The sequence below is a fragment of the Schistocerca americana genome, chromosome 7 (assembly GCF_021461395.2).
Source record: "Schistocerca americana isolate TAMUIC-IGC-003095 chromosome 7, iqSchAmer2.1, whole genome shotgun sequence".
NCBI lineage: Eukaryota > Metazoa > Arthropoda > Insecta > Orthoptera > Acrididae > Schistocerca > Schistocerca americana.
This window is the reverse complement of record NC_060125.1, coordinates 484,191,117-484,210,466: the sequence shown is the minus strand read 5'-3', so window position 1 is coordinate 484,210,466 and position 19,350 is coordinate 484,191,117. Positions and strand designations below refer to the sequence as shown.

At 42.1% G+C, this 19,350-nt stretch overlaps 1 protein-coding gene across 1 annotated transcript in view; it reads left to right on the top strand.

Moving 5' to 3' along the window:
- The first annotated feature begins 2,639 nt into the window (after positions 1–2,639).
- Positions 2,640–19,350, top strand: part of LOC124623030 (UDP-glucosyltransferase 2-like) — a 31,719-nt gene continuing 15,008 nt past the window's right edge. The window contains exons 1-3 of the mRNA XM_047148822.1: positions 2,640–3,092; positions 17,674–17,887; positions 17,970–18,189. Coding sequence (XP_047004778.1) covers positions 2,640–3,092; positions 17,674–17,887; positions 17,970–18,189 — 887 coding nt within the window. The remainder of the gene's footprint in view (positions 3,093–17,673; positions 17,888–17,969; positions 18,190–19,350) is intronic.

Genomic DNA, 19,350 nt, shown 5'->3' with positions numbered 1-19,350 from the left:
CTGTTGCCATGAACCCACACATAAGTACACGGGACATTGCGAGAGCCGGTGGACTGAGTCAAAGTAGTGTCATGCGCATACTGCATCGTCACCGCTTTCACCCGTTTCATGTGTCGCTACATCAGCAAGTACATTGTGATGACTTTAATCATCGAGTGCAATTCTGTCAATGGGCACTAACGGAGAATGCGTTGCAGTTATACCTGTTTACCGATGAAGCGGGTTTCACAAACCATGGGGCAGTGAATCTACGGAACATGCATTACTGGTCCGTGGACAATCCTCGCTGGCTCAGACAGGTAGAGCGACAGCGATCGTGGACTGTAAATGTATGGTGCGGAATCATTGGCGACCACCTCATTGGTCCTCACTTCATTGCAGGGGCCCAAACAGCTGCAACATACATCGGGTTTCTACAGAATGATCTGCCAACGTTGCTCGAAAATGTTCCACTGGAAACGCGTAGACGTATGAGGTATCAGCATGATGGTGCACCTGCACATTCCGCAGTTAACACTAGGCTGACCCTTGACAGGATGTTCGACGGGCGTTTCATAGGACGTGGAGGACGCATAAATTGGCCAGCCCGTTCTCCTGATCTTACACCTCTGGACTTCTTTCTGTTGGGTGCGTTAAAGGAGAATGTGTACCGTGATGTGCCTACAACCCCAGAGGATATGAAACAACGTATTGTGGCAGCCTGCGGCGACATTACACCAGATGTACTGCGGCGTGTACGACATTCACTACGCCAGAGATTGCAATTGTGTGCAGCAAATGATGGCCACCACATTGAACATCTATTGGCCTGACATGTCGGGACACACTCTATTTCACTCCGTAATTAAAAACGGAAACCACGTGTGTACGTGTACCTCACCCCTCGTGGTAATGTACATGTGTGTCAGTGAAAAAGACCAATAAAAAGGTGTTAGCATGTGGACGTAATGTGCTGTTCCAGTCTCTTCTGTACCTAAGGTCCATCACCATTCCCTTTGGATCCTTACGTAATTCGGTGATCTCCGATATACACGATCGAACAGCGGAGGAGTGGTACTCAAGCGTCAACTTTAGGTTACAATATCTCCGGATGTAATTAACATTTTACAATGCAACAAACGGCACTGATTACATATTTGTTTATATGTTCAGATGTACTAACAAAACTAATGGGGTTCCATTTAAAAAAACGTAGGTTTGTGTTAAAAAACATACTTCCGTGCATTTTTTTATGGTTTGTATTAACCAATTACACTAGCCCCTCTCCTCACGTTCGGTCTGTGGAATCGATTCGTCAGTATTTGATTTTTACGAAATATATCCAGCGGAAATGTTAGGTGACTCACCCTATATATATATATATATATATATATATATATATATATATATATATATATATATATATATGAAAGAACATGACATGTAGTTCTAATAATTGACTAATTTTCATGTTTTATATGAGATACTATGCAATGAAAATAGTCGTGTTTTGAATTTACGTGAGAATGTTTATATTTTTCAAATTCTTCGAAAATATTCATTTAGTAGCACTTTCCACTATATGTAAAATTCGTATGTCAAGCATAGATGACGGAGGAAATGTGTGTTTCTCTGTTTTGAGATGTTCTGGAGAACTTGTATGAATTCTTGCCATTTTTGTTGAGCAAGTGCTCACGAAAGTGAATATTCCATGATTTTTGTCACTTCAGTGTTTATCTTCTTAGTTGCTGGATTTCGTGCAACTGATTTTTCTCTGTAGCTGTTCTCTACGAAGAATGAGCGTAGGTGTATGACATGGGTATTGACGAGGTTAACATCAACTGGTGTTTCTCTGCTTGGTGGCTCTACCTCGTTGATGATACAGCTTGTAGGATGCGCTCTGATGTTACAAGTATTAATACTCCTCTTTCATAGGATGTCTGCATTATATTGTGCAGAATTTTTAGTGTTGCGACGTTGCGACGTTCTACATAAAACACCTATCTTTCGGCTACAGAGGCGATTTAGGATATTCTGTCTAACCAAAACCGATTTTATGTCTTTTACAAGTGTTCTGCAAGCTACGTCCTTTAAATTAGTGTTTGGCTGTTAATTGAAGTTCAGAACATATTTTCGGTATGGTTTATTGATATCTTACCAGTTCTTAACTTGATACATAAACGAATGTTGCTGATCCACGTTTATAGCAATTTGTGGAAGAAATGTGTTTACATCTGACAGTTTTACTATAAAGATCTAAAGAGTGCGAATCAAGCATGAACAGTACTATAACAAGCAAATGGAAGCACATTCTGTACAACTTTCAGATTACTGTTACTGGCTATTATATCAAAAAAGTCTTTTCTTTCCTGCAGGAAAATATCCATAATTATACTGAAATTGACCTGTCAATGTCGTATGATTACTGGAAAGCCTCATTCGACTTTACCTCAACCTCAGATGTAAGTCCTATTGAACTACTGAGCATCTGCGCTCTGACAAGAAAAGATATATGTGAAATGCAGCTAGGATCCCAACAGATGAAGGATTTAATTCAGTAAGTAAGCATCTATGTGAGGATATCCGTGATTTTTTAAAGTTTCATAATCAAGAGGGCATTTGAAAAAGTCCGCTATCTTAATTTTGTTTGCAGGTCCCAGATGTCTTTCGACGTGGTTATCCTAGAGAGGTTCATGCATCACTGCTACTACGGCTTGGTGCACAAGCTGGGATCCCCTCCGACGGTTGGCTTCGTCTCTCTGGGCGCTCCCAGCCCGGCACTAGCAGCGCTGGGAAATCCCAACAACCCCTCCTGCTCCCCTGATATAATGGTCGGATACTCGGACCACATGTCCTTCTGGGAGAGGCTGTATAATGCGTACGTAACAGCACGCTTCCATTACATATGGAATTATAAAATGATATCAGATCAAGAAGAGGTACTTAAAAAGCATTTCGGCGATGATCTCCCCCCTATACGTGATTTTGAGAGAAACTTCAGCCTCCTTCTTGTAAACAATCACTTCAGCATGAACTATCCACGACCGAGACTGCCTGGTGTGATAGAGCTGACGGGACTGCATCTAGAAAGAGAGCGGAAGCCACTTCCACAGGTATGTATAAATTTAATGTTCAGCAATTTAATCAAAGCTCTTATCTTTTTCTTCTCACGACTGTACTATAACACATCATTAATACATGTATACTAGCTTTTTACCTGCGGCTTTGCCTGCATACACGTTAAGTGTACCACACGTTTATAGCATACATCTCCTCCTGGCCCCTCTCTCTGTGCCTCTCCTCCTCCCTCTCTCTTTCCACCTCCTTCTTCCCCTATCTCTCCCTCCATCTCCTCCTCCTCTTTTCTCTGTCCATCTCCTCCTATTTCTGTCGATCTCCTACCTATCTCTTCGTACATCTCTACTTGGTGGCTCTACCTCCTTATGATACAAGTTGTAGGACTACGCTCTGGTGTTGCAAGTAGTAATCCTCCTCTTTCATAGGATGTCATGACCATTTACTGATGTCTGTCCATCCATCTTCTCCTCACCTTTTCTGTTCATGTCCTCCTTGCCCTGTGTAAATCTCCTTCTTCATCCTATATCTCTGTACATTTCACCCTCTCGTCTCTAACTGTCCATCTCCTTCTCCCCCTTTCTCTGGCAATCACCTTTGCCTCTTTCTCTGTCCTTCTCATCCTCCCTCTCACTATCCATCTCCTTCCTTATATTTGCTCTTCAGGCATCCAAATTTTTATGTGTACCTCATGGATGCTTTTCAATACTGCTCGCACAACACACTAGTCCTGCAGGGCAGCCTGGATATGAAGTATTACCAGAAATTAATCACGCCGACCCCAGTCCTATGGGAGCTAGATGAATTTACCTGCACAGCACTTCTTTTCGAATAGTAAGTAGGATGTCTACCATAGTTGGTTGAAGTCTATCCAGTAGTTTAGTAGTAGACGTGGAACATACATACACACCTGGCACCCAAATACCGGAAAATTCTTCACTGATTTATTTCATGTTTTCATATAATACTCAAAAAGCGTTAGGCCAGACATAGGCTACGAAATTTTTTAAATACACACACAGGTAACAAAAGTCAATGGATAGCGATAAGCACATATACACATGATGATAGTGTCATGTGCACAAGGTATAAAATGTAAGTGCGTTAGCGAAGCTGTCTTTGTACTTAGGTGATTCGTGTGAAAAGCCTTCTGACGTGGCTATGGCCGCAGGCTGGGGTTTGACAGACTGTGAATGCCGAATGGTAGTTCGAGCTAGATGCATGTGACATTTCATTTCGGAAATCAATACATCGAGATCCACAATGTCGAGAGTGTGCCGAGAATACCAGATTTCAGGCTTTACCTCTTACCATGGACAACGCCTTGGCCGATGGCCTTTAGTTACTGACCGAGAGTAGCGGCGTTCACATAGGGTTGTCAGTGCTAACAGAGAAGCAACACTGCGTGAAATAATCCTAGCAGTCAATTGTGGGACATACGACGAACGTATCCGTTAGGATTTTTGCACAATACTCATGAACATTCGAACAGACAGAGGTTATATACTTGTTAGTGTATAAAATACATATGTAATGTATATAAGTGGGAAATACTGTCACCGAAAATCTTGAAGAGATCTTCACCGATTTCCTTCAATTTTTTAAACGGTAGTCTAATGAACATTCAGACAGCGGCTATATGTTTTAATATATATAATATACAATTATAATACATAAAGGGAAACGTTTTTACCAAAAATCTCAAAATTTCTCTACTGAATTGCTTCACATTTTTACGTGATACTCTAATGAACATATGGAGAGGCGTGGCCTATATGTTCCTTAATATGTAAATATCTATGTAATACATAGAAACGTTGTTACAGAAAGTATTGAAAACTTCTTAACCGATTTACTTCCAATTTTTACACAGTACTCTAATGAACAACCAGACAGACGTACACTACACACTTTTAATATGTATAATATATAAATACATATGTAGTACATAAAGAGGAAACTTTTTTACAAAAAATCTCTAAAGTTTGTCATCGATTTACTTCAAATTTTTATATGACACTCAATTGAATATTTCGATTACCACAGGCTATATATTTTTAATATATGTAACATATAAATGTATGTGTAATATATAAAGGGAAAGCATTGTTACCAATCATCTTGAAAATTTCTTGATCGATTTAAGTCAGATTTTTATACAGTAGTGTAATTAACATTTTGAGAGACTTAGGCTAATGTAATGTATGAAAGTGAAGCATTTTTGCCAAAAATCTCGACAATCCGTTGACTGATTTACTTCAGATTTTTACATGATACTCTAAATAACATTCAGGCAGACATGGGCTACGTTTCTTTAATTTATGAATAGAATGAATATATATCTAATACATAAAGGGGAAACGTCGGTATCAAAAATCTCGAAACGTTGATCGATTTACTTCAAATTTTTACACGATACTCTAATGAACTTTCAGATGAACATATGTATTTTTTAATGTTTGTACTGTAGAAATATTTAGTTAATGTAGAAAGGGGAAACGTTGTTACTGAAAATTTCGAAAAGTACTTGATCGATTTACTTCTAATGAACATCTGGACAGCCATGTTCTACATATTTATTTAATATATGTAATATATAAATGGGAAACGTTGTTAGAACAAAATGTCGAAAAGTTCTTGACCAACTGACTTCAAATTTTTATTCGACACTCTGATAAATGTTCAGACAGACATAGGGTTTACATTTTGTTAAACAACAACTTACAGGCTTTCTGTTAAAACCGACTTAAGGAAGAAAATACTACACTGTGCTTTTCTGTTAAAACCGACTGGAAGGAAGGAAATGCTATACTGTGCTCCGCTGTGAAAATGTGCGTTTTGTTTTTATTCCTTGTTGTCTGTTTGAACTATGATAGTAGGATCCTTAAACTATTCGACAAATTGTTTTTCCCATACGTATTCTTTCTCGTTATATACATTTTAAACAACAACTGTTATCAGAACAGTGTGCTGTTTTGTTTTCCTCCTCGCAGTCTGTTTTCACAGGAAACGGGATAGTTGTGTTTGTGGCTTACTGTCTTATGTTTAGAATACAACTACGGAATCGGAATTGGCAATAACAATAAACAACGGTTAAGGTCAGAGAGAAGGGGGAAGAGGAGATAGGCGAAGTGGTGACTGAGGAAGACAGTGAAGGAGAAGATGATCAGAGAGACTGGGAACGAGAAGATAGTGAGATGGGGGAGGAGAATATAAAGGAGGAGAAGGAGGTTAGCATGTATATCCAATACCCATACTTATTTAGCAATTGCGAAGCAGTGTCGGGTTCATATACGTGACCGTAGATTTACTTCGGACAAAGTCTGCGTACAATCATGATTCCGAAGGCAACCGCAAACACTTTTCTATGAAGGAATTGCCCGTCTTGTCTTACAGGGAGATAAATGTGTTAACAGTTATGGCGATTACTTTGGAAATAATAAACAGTTTACTTTCTTCTTTTCCATATGTCTCCTTTTCATTTGAGTGCTCCTTATATAAAGAGTGCCCATAATTAAAGTTACAGTTTAAAAACGCTGTAGAAAGAGAACCACTGCTCAAAATGACGTCAAAATTTAAACAGCAATTACTGACGCGGGGACAAACGTAGTGGAAAGAAATTACGAAAATTAGACCAATGGATGGCGCTGTAAACATCAGAATATGTACACCTACAGACGCGCGGCACGCAGTTGTCCCTTAATTTGCGTCCGAGATGCTCAATATGGCTGTCTTCATGAAAGAAAGCGCTGCTGGTTAGGCAGTTTTACAAGAACTGTGACTGTGTGCCAGCAGCAATGCAGAAGTTCGGGACGCTCAATGGCAAGAAAAAATACATTGGTACGGTATCTGCTAAGGGTCTGGAGAAAATTATTACAATATTCGATAAGACAGGTTGTTTTGAAATGCAGTGTGGCAGAAGGAGGTAAACAGTTGGTCTGACGTCTGTGAAGACGTGGCCACAACACTGCAGAAGCGGCCAATCGGTGGTGTGCAAACATGCGCTGCATGGATAATAGTCCTAACGTTGTACGTTCTATGAAACATTTTTATCTACGCTAAATCATCTATGTTAAGGAGCTGCTTCCTGCTGAGCTGCCAGCAAGAGAAACGTTCGTTCTGGAATTTCTTGCTCGCGTGGAAATGGACAATAAATGGCCAATTCATTTCCATGTCCAACGACATGTCGATATGCAGAATATGGGCTATAAAAAATCCTCACGCACATCAACCGGTACCATTTTATACTGCAAAGATAACTGTGTGGGGCGGCTTGACGGCATGTTTATCGTAGGACCGTATTTTTTCGAGGAGATGCGGGTCCTGTTACCTGTACCGTCACTGGTAAATGCTAGGAGAGTATTTTGCGCACCAACGTCATTCCAACACTTCAACAGCGAGAATGTGTGGGTAGGATCATTTTTATGCAAGAAGGCGCTCCTCCGCATTTTGTACAGCTAGTGAAGTGGCTGCTGCAGAGGCATTTTGGGAACGTTGGAATTATCAGTCGTCGATTTCCTACAGTCTGGCCATCCAGGTCAAGCCGGCCGTTGGTGGTCGAGCGGTTCTAGGCGCCTCAGTCTGGAAACGCGCGACAGCTACGCATTTCGGGGGAGGGTGAGTTAAGCAATCTTTCACAGCACCGACCCCAAACAGGTTCGATGAGGTCAGTAGGTGCAAAAGTCGGGAGCAATATTGGAAAATACTGCTTCCACCGCCCAGTCACTATCAAGCGCTTCCTTGAGTTTCCGTTTGATACCCAAACTCGACCCCATGTCCTTCTAACACAGTGGTTCCCAATCTTTCGGAGACCATTGCCTCTGAGCACGATCAGATATTAGTCAGTACCCCCATCAACCCCCACCACCCCCTCCCACACCATTATTAAAATTAGGTCTTAACTAAACTTTATAATGAACAATAATTTTCTTTGACACTTTCATTTTTAAAATGACGGAAGATAAATGACATTAAGTTGTTGTGGGTTTTCATTAAACCACGAACTAATGAGCCAATGGGGCAATCGGTACTGGTTGTTTCTAACAACCTTTTTTTTTATTGAATGATGAAGCAGTCCTCCGTGCATCGATAATGCTACCTACAACTCCTTCTCAGGAAAGAAAGATAACTACCCACATTGAGGACAGACACTTGTTACAAAACATGCTTCCTCTTCACCCACATGCTGCACCTCCATTTAAGATCAACCAAGTTGAAATGTGTTCACTGTACTTACCCCTACTGTTTGTTAATCATTTGATTGTTAGACTCCTTACCTATGAACTGGCACAAACTAGAAGACTTCAGGCCGCCATTGCTTTGTGTCTGATCACTGCCACAACAACAACAACAAATACTACTACTACTTCTACTAATAATAATAATAATAATAATAATGATAATAATGAATAGGTCCTAAGTAACGCACTAGCCATTACATAGTTATTGTTGCGCTCAGCTGTCAGTTAGTTTAGTTATTGTTCCCAGGTGAACAATGAAGCAATTTCTGGTCTGTTGCTGGAACTACGTTCAACTCTGATAAGACATTTTCATGACACATTTAAACATATCTAATGCATATGTCTCAATTTTGCTGTCATAGGTGGAGATGTTGTTCATACATTCGTTTCACTAGCTGTAACCTCCACCACACTGTCAAGCGTTAATGCTGACACAGTAAAGTCTCGATGATTCGAGGTCAACGGGAACGGGACCACCTCGAACTTTAAAGTCATATTTATAAGAGTAAACCACATGAAGAATGCCTCTCTAGCTTCTTTTCTTCTTCTTCAAACTCCGACTTCTTCGTAATTTTTCGGTTGAGAGACTCTTCAGAGCATTTAATTGAAGAAAAGTGTCTCAGTTTCAGTCGGTTGCTTGCTCAGTCACCAACAGTAACTTCGTCGTGCCTATATTCGAAAGCAATCCTCCTTTATCGAGCCGTTTCAGTGCTTCTAACTTAACATTTAGAGGCACTAATTTGCTTTTGTTTGTTGCAGTAATCATTTTAGGTGTACAGGCAAAATAATCAACACTGTGTTTTACTGATAATGATAAACCTAAGACACCATTTTCAACAAAATTATGCTTATGTAAACAATTAAAAACCGGGAGAGCATATGTGTGGTGTCGTTGAACAGGTCTTGTGCCATTAGTGGCTGGGGGAAACGCATCGAGGTTCCATAGGCTGTATTGAAGTTTTTTTAATTTTTTTTTCGAGACTCGTAATTCCGAGAATCAGAATATAGAGACTCTACTGTATTTGAAAAAAAGTGATTATTGTTAACTTATATAATCAGTTTGCAAAGACAGACATAATGTCTGATGGGATACCGCAATCAGTGGTTATACAATGTTACTTATAATCCGTCTTGATTGCAAAAATGTTTATTCACATGACCGGTTTCAGATACTCTAGAACCATCTTCAGATCTGAAACGATAATGATACTATTTACAAAATATGTAATAGCAGGAATAAATTTCAGGATTCAGGTGTAATGACAGCTGTAAACAATATATAGGGCAAACTGGTAGGAACTATTCAGGGAGCACACCTACTCTCAAAACAAAACAGCGTTTGGGGCGCATATGGCTACCTTAAAGCACTCAGTCACGAACACTGAACAAAATTTAGACATCCTGCATAGTGCTCATAAGGGGCGGTTTCTTAACATTTTGGAAGAAACTGAAATATACACCCACAAAAAGAAAGATCCGGATTTAACCCTCGACGAGCAAAGCGAGTTCAATCATAACGCCTATTTTAGTATTTATGACGACTTACTGAGATGATCACTGTTGCGTATAGAAGTGCAAGTCGATGGATGAGAGATGGTGCATGGTGAAAAAGTTGGAAGGTGCATGCAGCGCCTAACGTCGTTGACGGGGACATCCTGCACGTACCTCTTACCCACGGCGATGGGTATCAGACGACTGATCGGCTCGCGGCACAACACCGAAATGACGGGAACCACGGAAGCAGACCATGGAGGAAAACAAGTCTACACCAGCGCCATGGATATAGAAATCGCCCTTTGCTTTTAGATCGTACAAAAATGATAATTTTACTGTGTATTTTAATTTTGAAAAGTAGAGATTTTAAACTTGACGCCTACAGATTGTAATTAAGTATTTTTAGAGGTAAAAGTAAATTAGAAAAATCTACTTAATATAGTATGTCCATATGTAATGTAACAAATGTACCAGACGCCACCTGTCGGTAATAGTTTTATAATTAATACAAATGACGTGCATTCTGCCAACCAATTTTATGTGACGCAGCATGTGAAGGTTGCTGTGTGTGGACGGGTTACTCAAAAATGGTTCAAATGGCTCTGAGCACTATGGGACTTAACATCTGAGGTCATCAGTCCCCTAGAACTTAGAACTACTTAAACCTAACTAACCTAAGGATATCACACACAGCGGTGGTCTCGCGGTTCTAGGCGCGCAGTCCGGAACCGCGCGACTGCTACGGTCGCAGGTTCGAATCCTGCCTCGGGCATGGATGTGTGTGATGTCCTTAGGTTAGTTAGGTTTAAGTAGTTCTAAGTTCTAGGGGACTGATGACCACAGCTGTTAAGTCCCATAGTGCTCAGATCCATTTGAACCATTTTTGAACATCACACACATCCATGCCCGAGGCAGGATTCGAACCTGGGACCGTAGCGGTCGCGCGGTTCCAGACTGAAGCGCCTAGAACCACTCGGCCACACGGGCCGGTGATGAGCTACTCCTGTAACCGAAATTGCAGGTATGTTCTGGTACATTTGATGTTGACTGGATAGGATGAAAAAGGTTTGCATTTGGGAAATAGCAAATTGGTATCATTATCGTTTCAGATCTGAAGATGGTTCTAGAGGAACCGAAACCAGTCATGTGAATGCAATCAAGACGGATTATAAGTAATATTATATAATCAGTATTACGTAATAGTGATGGTAGCGATGATCTTTTAAAAATAATTTACTTCGTTACTTCTTTTTACACATAAGAAAACTTCATTTTACTCCCTAGGGGATAGTTACCCCCACGCTGGAAACCGTTGATCTAACAGTATAACTCTGTTCTCTGCTGAAGCTACTGCGCCATAATCAAATCTCAGTTCCCTCTTTTATAGAATCGCAATACTTAGTCACCTGGACCAAAATCCTCTTCCCCTTAAATTGTGTACTGTGGCGTATCACTAGCATATATGCTTTTTGTTTTATGCGATCCCTGTGATCCCCACAGAACTCGGTGACGGTGCGAATAGTTTGTAAGTGCTGCCACATTTACAGAGAATACTTACTGCACACACCTGGTTCTCCGGATCCAAAGTCGTCTCTGACAGGACTTAATTTTTCGCGGATCTTCGGAGTTAAACATCAGTCAAAGCGCCGGACATCGCGAGTGGGACATCGAACGGAAATACAAGACAGTTACAAGTCGCTAGAGACGGTAGTTTCCAATATGGCGCCTCGCGCCTGGTGACATCATCGCTGCGTGGAGAAAATTTAGGAGATTTGTGGTAAGGTCTTATGGAACCAAACTACTGAGGTCATCGGTCCATAAGCTTACGCATTACTTAATGTAACTTAAACAACTTATGCTAAGAACAACACCCACACCCATGCCCGACGGAGGACTCGAACCCCCGACGGGGGCAACCACGCGGACCATGACAAGGCGCCCGGGGCCGCGCGGCTACTCCGCGCGGCCATCCGTAGAGAGACCAATGCTGTGTCAGATTGCTTAGCGAGTTACACATCTTGTACTAATGTAACCAGTGTTCCTCTCCCTTTCTTCCTCCGTCCACGGATTAGCCTTACAAGGAACGACTGCCTGTGCGTTAAGCAATGAGGTCGAGGTTGTTATACTTTGTCAGTGATTGGAAGGAAGTACTATGTTCTTTGGGTCTTTTCCAAAGTTGGGTAGGGAGCGTTGTAAGACAAATCCGTACTGTAAACTACAGCTCCTTCGTTTTACTTTCCAAACATGAGAGTCTCTTATGGCAATAGTACCAAACAGACATGGGCTAAACTGGTAAATAAAAATTTCTTCGTGGTAAGTAGTGAATATTTAACGTGTTGTTAGTAAGGACATTCTTTTGTTTATGTCCCTGTAAGTGTGTATCTAGGTTTCGTTACCTGTGAAGTGAGAGCATTTAGAATATAATGCACACAGGTACTGCAGTCGACAAAAGCTACAACTTAAGTCGGGCCACCAGCCAATTATCAACTTCGCCTCCGTACCCAAATATGCTGCGCAATGACAAAAGCGTTCAGGATGTAGGAGGGAACATCGAGTGACACTAAGATTTTGGACATATCGTAATGGATGCTGATGCATCGTAATGTGGCATTGTCGAAAATAATTGACCTACAGTCAGATTTAAGAATAAATTGGCTTCTAAGAAGGCAGAAGAAAATGTGTAACGAAAGTGATAACAAGTTTGAGACTTACAGTTATATATATATATAAGTAAAGTGTAAAAAGTTACATGTACAGAATTTTGAAGTGTTTAGAGGAGATAAAAAGAAACACAGTTTCTTATATGACAAAACATATCACAGGTTCACCGTGACACATCCGTGAAGGTTTCGACACTTACGATGTTGAGAGACGGAGTTCAAGCTGCCGTGTAATTGTACTAGAGATGTTCCCGATGATGTCAATGACAAAGTGTGGTGGAGCTCAATGCAATGGATTTCTATTTAAATCAGACTAAGAGCAGCCGACCAGTTGCAAAGGATAAAGTAATCTTTACCTAGGTTTCAATAGATATAAATCTATCTTCTTCAGAAGACGGCAGTATTATAACAACATGAAGTGATATGTCCTTATCGTTTAGGCAAACATCTGCATAGTTACATTAATCATATAAAATATAGCCCTGAAAACAGGGTTTGCCAGACAAATAAAATAGGTACATAGAAGTTGCAGAGCGCTCTGCAACTTCTATGTACCTATTTTATTTGTCTGGGAAACTCTGCAACTTCTATGTACCTATTTTATTTGTCTGGCAAACCCTGTTTTCAGGGCTATATTTTATATGATTAATGTAACTATGCAGATGTTTGCCTAAACGATAAGGACATATCACTTCATGTTGTTATAATACTGCCGTCTTCTGAAGAAGATAGATTTATATCTATTGAAACTTAGGTAAAGATTACTTTATCCTTTGCAACTGGTCGGCTGCTCTTAGTCTGATTTACGTGGAACCGATGCTGTAGCGCAGCTATGTTTAAAGTACTGGATTTCTATTTGTTAGGGAGATAGTGTACGAGATACCGACAGACACTCCAAAAGAGCTGGTTGCCCGTTTGGATGAAGCTACAGCCATTCCTTGTCAAACTCCTGGTTGTTTTGAACATGTATGACACTCACAAGGGAAATCCCCATCGCACCCCCCCAGATTTAGCGTTAAGAGGGCCCACTGGACAGCGCGTCAAAAACTGAACACAGATAAAACATGAAAGCAGCAAGAAGGTGCACTGGACTGTGAGAAAAAGCAAAATAGACCCCAGATGTTAAGTCTCATAGTTCTCAGAACTCTTTGAACCATTTGAAACCACCTTCTTCCTGTTTTGACGCTTGATCTTTGTTCAGTTTTTGACGGGCCATCCACTAGACCACCTTACCACTGAATCTGAGGGGTGTACGATAGGGAGTTTCAGAAGACACAGCAGGTCTGCTAAAGAGACTGCATACACTGCGATTGTCCCTCCCCTTGTCGAGTACTGCTGCGCGGTGTGGGAAGCTTATAAGAGAAGATTGAAGGAGGACATCGAAAAAGTTCAAAGAACTACAGCTCGTTTTGTGTTATCTTGAAACAGGGGAGAGAGCGTCACGCGTATGACACGCGAGCTGGAGTGGCGATCATTAAAACAAAGACGTTTTTCGTTGCGACATGATCCTTCCGCGAAATTTCAATCAAAAACTTTCTCCTCCGAATGTGAAAATGATTTATTGAGGGCTACCTACACGCAGAAAAATGATCATTGTAATAAAATAAGAGAATGAAAGCTGGCACGGAAAGATTTAAGTATACACTTTTCCCGCGTGCTATTCAAGAGTGGAAAGGTAGCGAAATAGTCCGAAAATGGTTCGATGTGCCGTCTGCCAAGCACTTCAGCGTGAATTGCGGAATAGTCATATAGATTGTGTACTTTACTTTCTACCCGTATATCTGTCTCGCCGCCATTTAGGTATAACAACAAAGGAAATCACAAAATTGTGGGATAAAACGCTCTATTAAACACCGTACATTAAGAGTATTCTGCCATTTGTCACTGTACTGCAGACGCGGAGTACTGAATACATTTTGTGCAAATATGAGTAAATAATTTTGTTAGTCTGGATTCTGGGTTGAAATTACCTCGAATAGCAGTAAACACGCTGTGGAGGAGTTCACTATTTGGTCAAAAGTATTCGGACACCGCAATGTAATGCGAAATTAGCCACTGCATGTCAGTAGAATCGGACCCGCCATTATCAAAGGAGGCGCAGAGTATTGTGTTCTCGGTAGAGCTGCATTAGGAGCAGAATGGGTCGGTCAGGAGAGGTAAGTGATTTAGAACGTGGACTAAATATTGGGTGCTACCTCAGTAACAATTCCATCAGGATCATTTCAAGCCTTGCAAACCTGCCGTAGTCTACTGTTGGTGATGTGACTATTAAGTTTAAAGACAAAGGAACAACCACAACTAAATCTAGACCAGACAGACCACGTGTACTGGCGGACAAGAGACCGTCGAACGTTGCGGAGGGTGGTTGTAAAAATCAGCGAAAGGGATCACCCATCAGTTCCAAAGAGCTACCAGTAGCCCAGCCAGCAACAGTGCTTGCTTAGGGAGTTAAAAAGAATGGAATAGAAAGTTCATTATATTACATGTAAACTGAAGGTGGAGAGGGGAAGAGAGGAAAGTAAAGGGAGCGGATCGCTGCTGTCAGCTGCATCGGGTCGTGACGCGGAATAAGCTGCGACGAGCGAAAATGTGTGCCGGACCGGGATTCGAACCTGGGATCTCCTGCTTACTAAAAAAAAAAAATGGCCCTGAGCACTATGGGACTCAACTGCTGAGGTCATTAGTCCCCTAGAACTTAGAACTAGTTAAACCTAACTAACCTAAGGACATCACAAACATCCATGCCCGAGGCAGGATTCGAACCTGCGACCGTAGCGGTCTTGCGGTTCCAGACTGCAGCGCCTTTAACCGCACGGCCACTTCGGCCGGCTCCTGCTTAGTAGGCAGGTGCGGTAACCACTGCGCCATCCGGGACACAGTTTTATCGCAACTGCGTGGACTATTCTGCACGCCTCATGGCAGATTCCCAGTCACATCGAGCGCCACCTATCCTCATTCCCTCTCCATTTCCTCCATGCTCGCTACTCTGACATTCCCACAGGAGGTCGGACGTATTTGTACATCCGCACTGAAGAAGATGGATCCATTGCCCAGCCAGGCCAATCAAATTATGTGAATGCATTCACATAATAGTTCGTCATGTGTCACACAGGTCTGTAGACAATCCTAAGCGACGCCTGAAGTGGTGTAGTGTATGACGAAACGAGTGATCTGGAATGATGAGTCACGCTGTACCCTGTGGCAACCCGATGGTAGAGTTTGGGTTTAACGAACGTTATCTACCATCACATGTAGCTCCAACAGTGAAGTACGGAGGAAGCGGTGTACGAGCTTGTAGATGTTTCTAGTGGTTACTGTGTGGTCTCTGTACTGTGCTTATGTAAACGCTAAATGCAGAAGAGTATGGACACATTTACTAGCATTGTGTCCTACTTTTACCAGAGGAACTGTCGAAACGATGATTGTTGGTATGATCATGATATTGACTCCTGTCATAAACCAATATGAGGCAGTGGTTTGTTTGCAATGACATTCCTGAAATGGACTGGCTTACCACGAGTCCAAACCTGAACCCAATGGAACACCTCTGGGATTAGCCTCAACGGCAATTTTACTCCAGACCCACAGCATCTAACACCACCTTCTCCGATTACAGTTCTTGTGGAAGATGTGGCTGCCATTTCTCCACAGACCTTCAATCACCTCGCTCTAAGTGTCCCTAGCTGAATTCAAGCCAAACAATGAAGGCTTTCACGATCGGATGTTTCAGCTGCTGAGAATTATTCCGGGTTGTATGGCCGTGGTCCATGGAACTCTTCAGTCCCTGACGTTTCGTCCAAAGCTGCGTTGGACGTCTTCGGAGGTGCTCCTGGTTGTGCTGAGTCTTGCCGACTGACGAGTCGGACGTCGAAGAGCGGCCTAAATACCGTGGAAAGTGGTCGTGGTCTGGATTTTACGTGATAGCAAAGATAAACCTTGTCAAAGATAAAAATTTTTTTGAACTATCGATCATAGTACGTCAAAGATAAAAACTTCTCATCGATTCTGTAGCGCGACAGTCCATATATCACTGAGTTTCATGGCTTCTTCTTTTCTGTTAAAATTATCCCCATGTTTATAGATTCCGATTGTTTCTCCATATAACCGTGGATAATAGGTCGTCATAGCACATAGAACTTCAGTTTCCGAAAATTTCGCTACCTGATCACCTGCTTGAAGAGCATGTTCCGCCACGGCTGATTTGTCTGTTTTCCCTAGTGGGCATAGACTTTTATGTTCCTTCAACCGTGTATTTACACTTCTCTTTGTAGTTCCAATGTAGACCTTGCCACACGTAAACGGAATCTTGTATACACCACTTGCAGACAGAGGGGGACGTTTATCCTTAACGGAACGAAGTACTTGGCCTATTTCCTTACTTGGTCTGAAAATCTATCGAACGTCATGTTTCCTTAGAATCTTGCCGATCTGATCCGTTACTTTTTTGATGAAGGGTAGAGAAACCGTGTTTTTCTATCGCTGTGTCCTATCGTTGTCCTTAGGCCTCCTGTTATTCGGTCGCAAAACTCTATTTATTTCCTTACTAGAATACTAGAATACCCATTCTTCTCAAAAGCCTGCTTTATATGTTTTAGCTCGGCGTCCAGGTGTTCCGGGGTACAAATCCTTTTAGCTCTGTCCACTAGACTTTTAATTACACCTCTTTTCTGTTGTGGATGATGATTGGAATCCTTATGCAAGTATCTGTTGGTATGTGTAACCTTTTGAAAGACTTTATGTTTCAAGCTGCCATCAGTCTGTCTCATGACGAAGACATCCAAGAAGTTTTTATCTTTGACGTGCTATGATCGATAGTTTAAAATTTGTTATCTTTGACAAGGTTTGTCTCAGCTATCACGTGAAATCCATACTATGGCCACTTTCCACGGTATTTAGGCCGCTCTTCGACGTCCGAGTAGTCAGTCGGCAAGACTCAGCACAACCAGGAGCACCTCCGAAGATGTCCAACGTAGCCTTGGACGAAACGTCAGGGACAGAAGAGTTCCATGGACCACGGCCATACAACACGGAAGAATTCTCAGCAGCCGAATTCAAGCCGTCATAAAGGCAAAGGGAGGAGGCTCCACATACTGATAGTGTGTGATACTTCTGATCAGATAGTGAACGCGTATTGCATATAGGCAAGTACAAAGAATTTATTTATTCCTAAACTGAATGACACATTGGACACTTTACAGTAACCAACTATCTTGCAGAATATTCAGAGTTTCCTCGACGGTGCAAAAGACGGAGTGATTTACTTCAGTCTCGGTAGCAACGTGAGAGCCAGTGCGATGCCAGAAGACAAGAGGCGAGCCTTCCTGTCGGCTTTCTCGCAGCTTCCACAGCGCGTTCTGTGGAAGTGGGAGATGGATAACCTCCCTGGGCAGCCGGAGAACGTCATGATAGCCAAATGGCTGCCCCAGCAGGACGTCTTGGGTAAGTTTCTCTACAGTTCACCAATCCTGTAATTAAAATCTCATAGAAGTTGTGTGTCTTACCTCCCTTTTCGCTTTTTCAGCACATCCGAACATTCGTCTGTTCATCACCCAGGGAGGACTCCAGAGCATGAATGAAGCAAGCTACTTCGCTGTGCCCTTGATTGGAATTCCTTTCATGGGGGACCAGCAGCACAATGTAGCTAAAATGGTACAAGCTGGAGTGGCATACCGGCTGCAGTTTAAGGATGTTACGACCGATACCGTTCTCAAAGCCATTCACACCATCCTTGACGATAAAAGGTAAGAACATACGACAATAATACGAGCACCGCTTGAAAACTTCTGCACCCCACGTAAGCGCGTTCATAACAGTGGAATGAGTACCGTGTGCGCAGCTAAGTTGCCAACCATACCTTCAGCACGCGTTTTCATTGTTACGATAATTTGTGCTTTGAGCGAGAAATTGTGATTTGAATTGGAGGGAGAGAATGACTCAGTCAAAGCTCGCGCAGTGACCATTGATCTTACATTAAAATTGAGAGTTTAAGGGGGAACACATCAACCGAAATTCACAATGCTCCAGTTGAGGTTTGTGGAGATAGTGGCAGCTTAAGTTGCCAGCCATACCTTCAGCAAGCGTTTTCATTGTTACGATAATTTGTGCTTTGAGCGAGAAATTGTGATTTGAATTGGAGGGAGAGAATAACTCAGTCAAAGCTCGCGCAGTGACCATTGATCTTACATTAAAATTGAGAGTTTAAGGGGGAACACATCAACCGAAATTCACAATGCTCCAGTCGAGGTTTGTGGAGATAGTGATCTGGATCGAAGCACGTGTCACTGTGGGTTTACAGTTTTCGCAAAGGCTGGACAAGGACTGAAGACAACCAAGGATGGGTGGTCAGCAACTGCAGCAGACTACACTTCCGCTGTCCAAAATAATTTGCAAGAAAGTCTACACAAAACATGCAAAGGAGTTTCATCATCATCATCACCATTTTCTTTGGTCCTTTGTCCCACTTCAACGCGGGGTCGGCCTTGTTACTATAGATATGGCGATGTTACTGTCGGAGGATGGCCGAATGCCCTTCCTGTCACCAACCCACACCCCCTGGGATGAAATAAGTGTACCACAGCTGTCTGTGTCTACTGGAAGCCTTGAAATAGTGCGAACGTTTTCAAATGTCTGCGAGTCGTGTAACTCAGACGGGACATGGAGGCCAGCCTGGTATTCACCTAGTGGGATGTGGAAAACCGCCTAAAAACCACATCCAGGATGGCCAGTACACCGGCCCCTGTCGTTAATCCGCCGGCCGTATTCGATCCAGGGTCGGCGCGCCTACCCGAGTCCAGGAAGCAGCGCGTTAGCGCCCTCGGCTATCCTGGCGGGTCTCATGCAAGGAAATTTCAAGTGAAGTAAACATGTCTGCCTCTTTGGTGTACAGAATCATAACCGAGAAA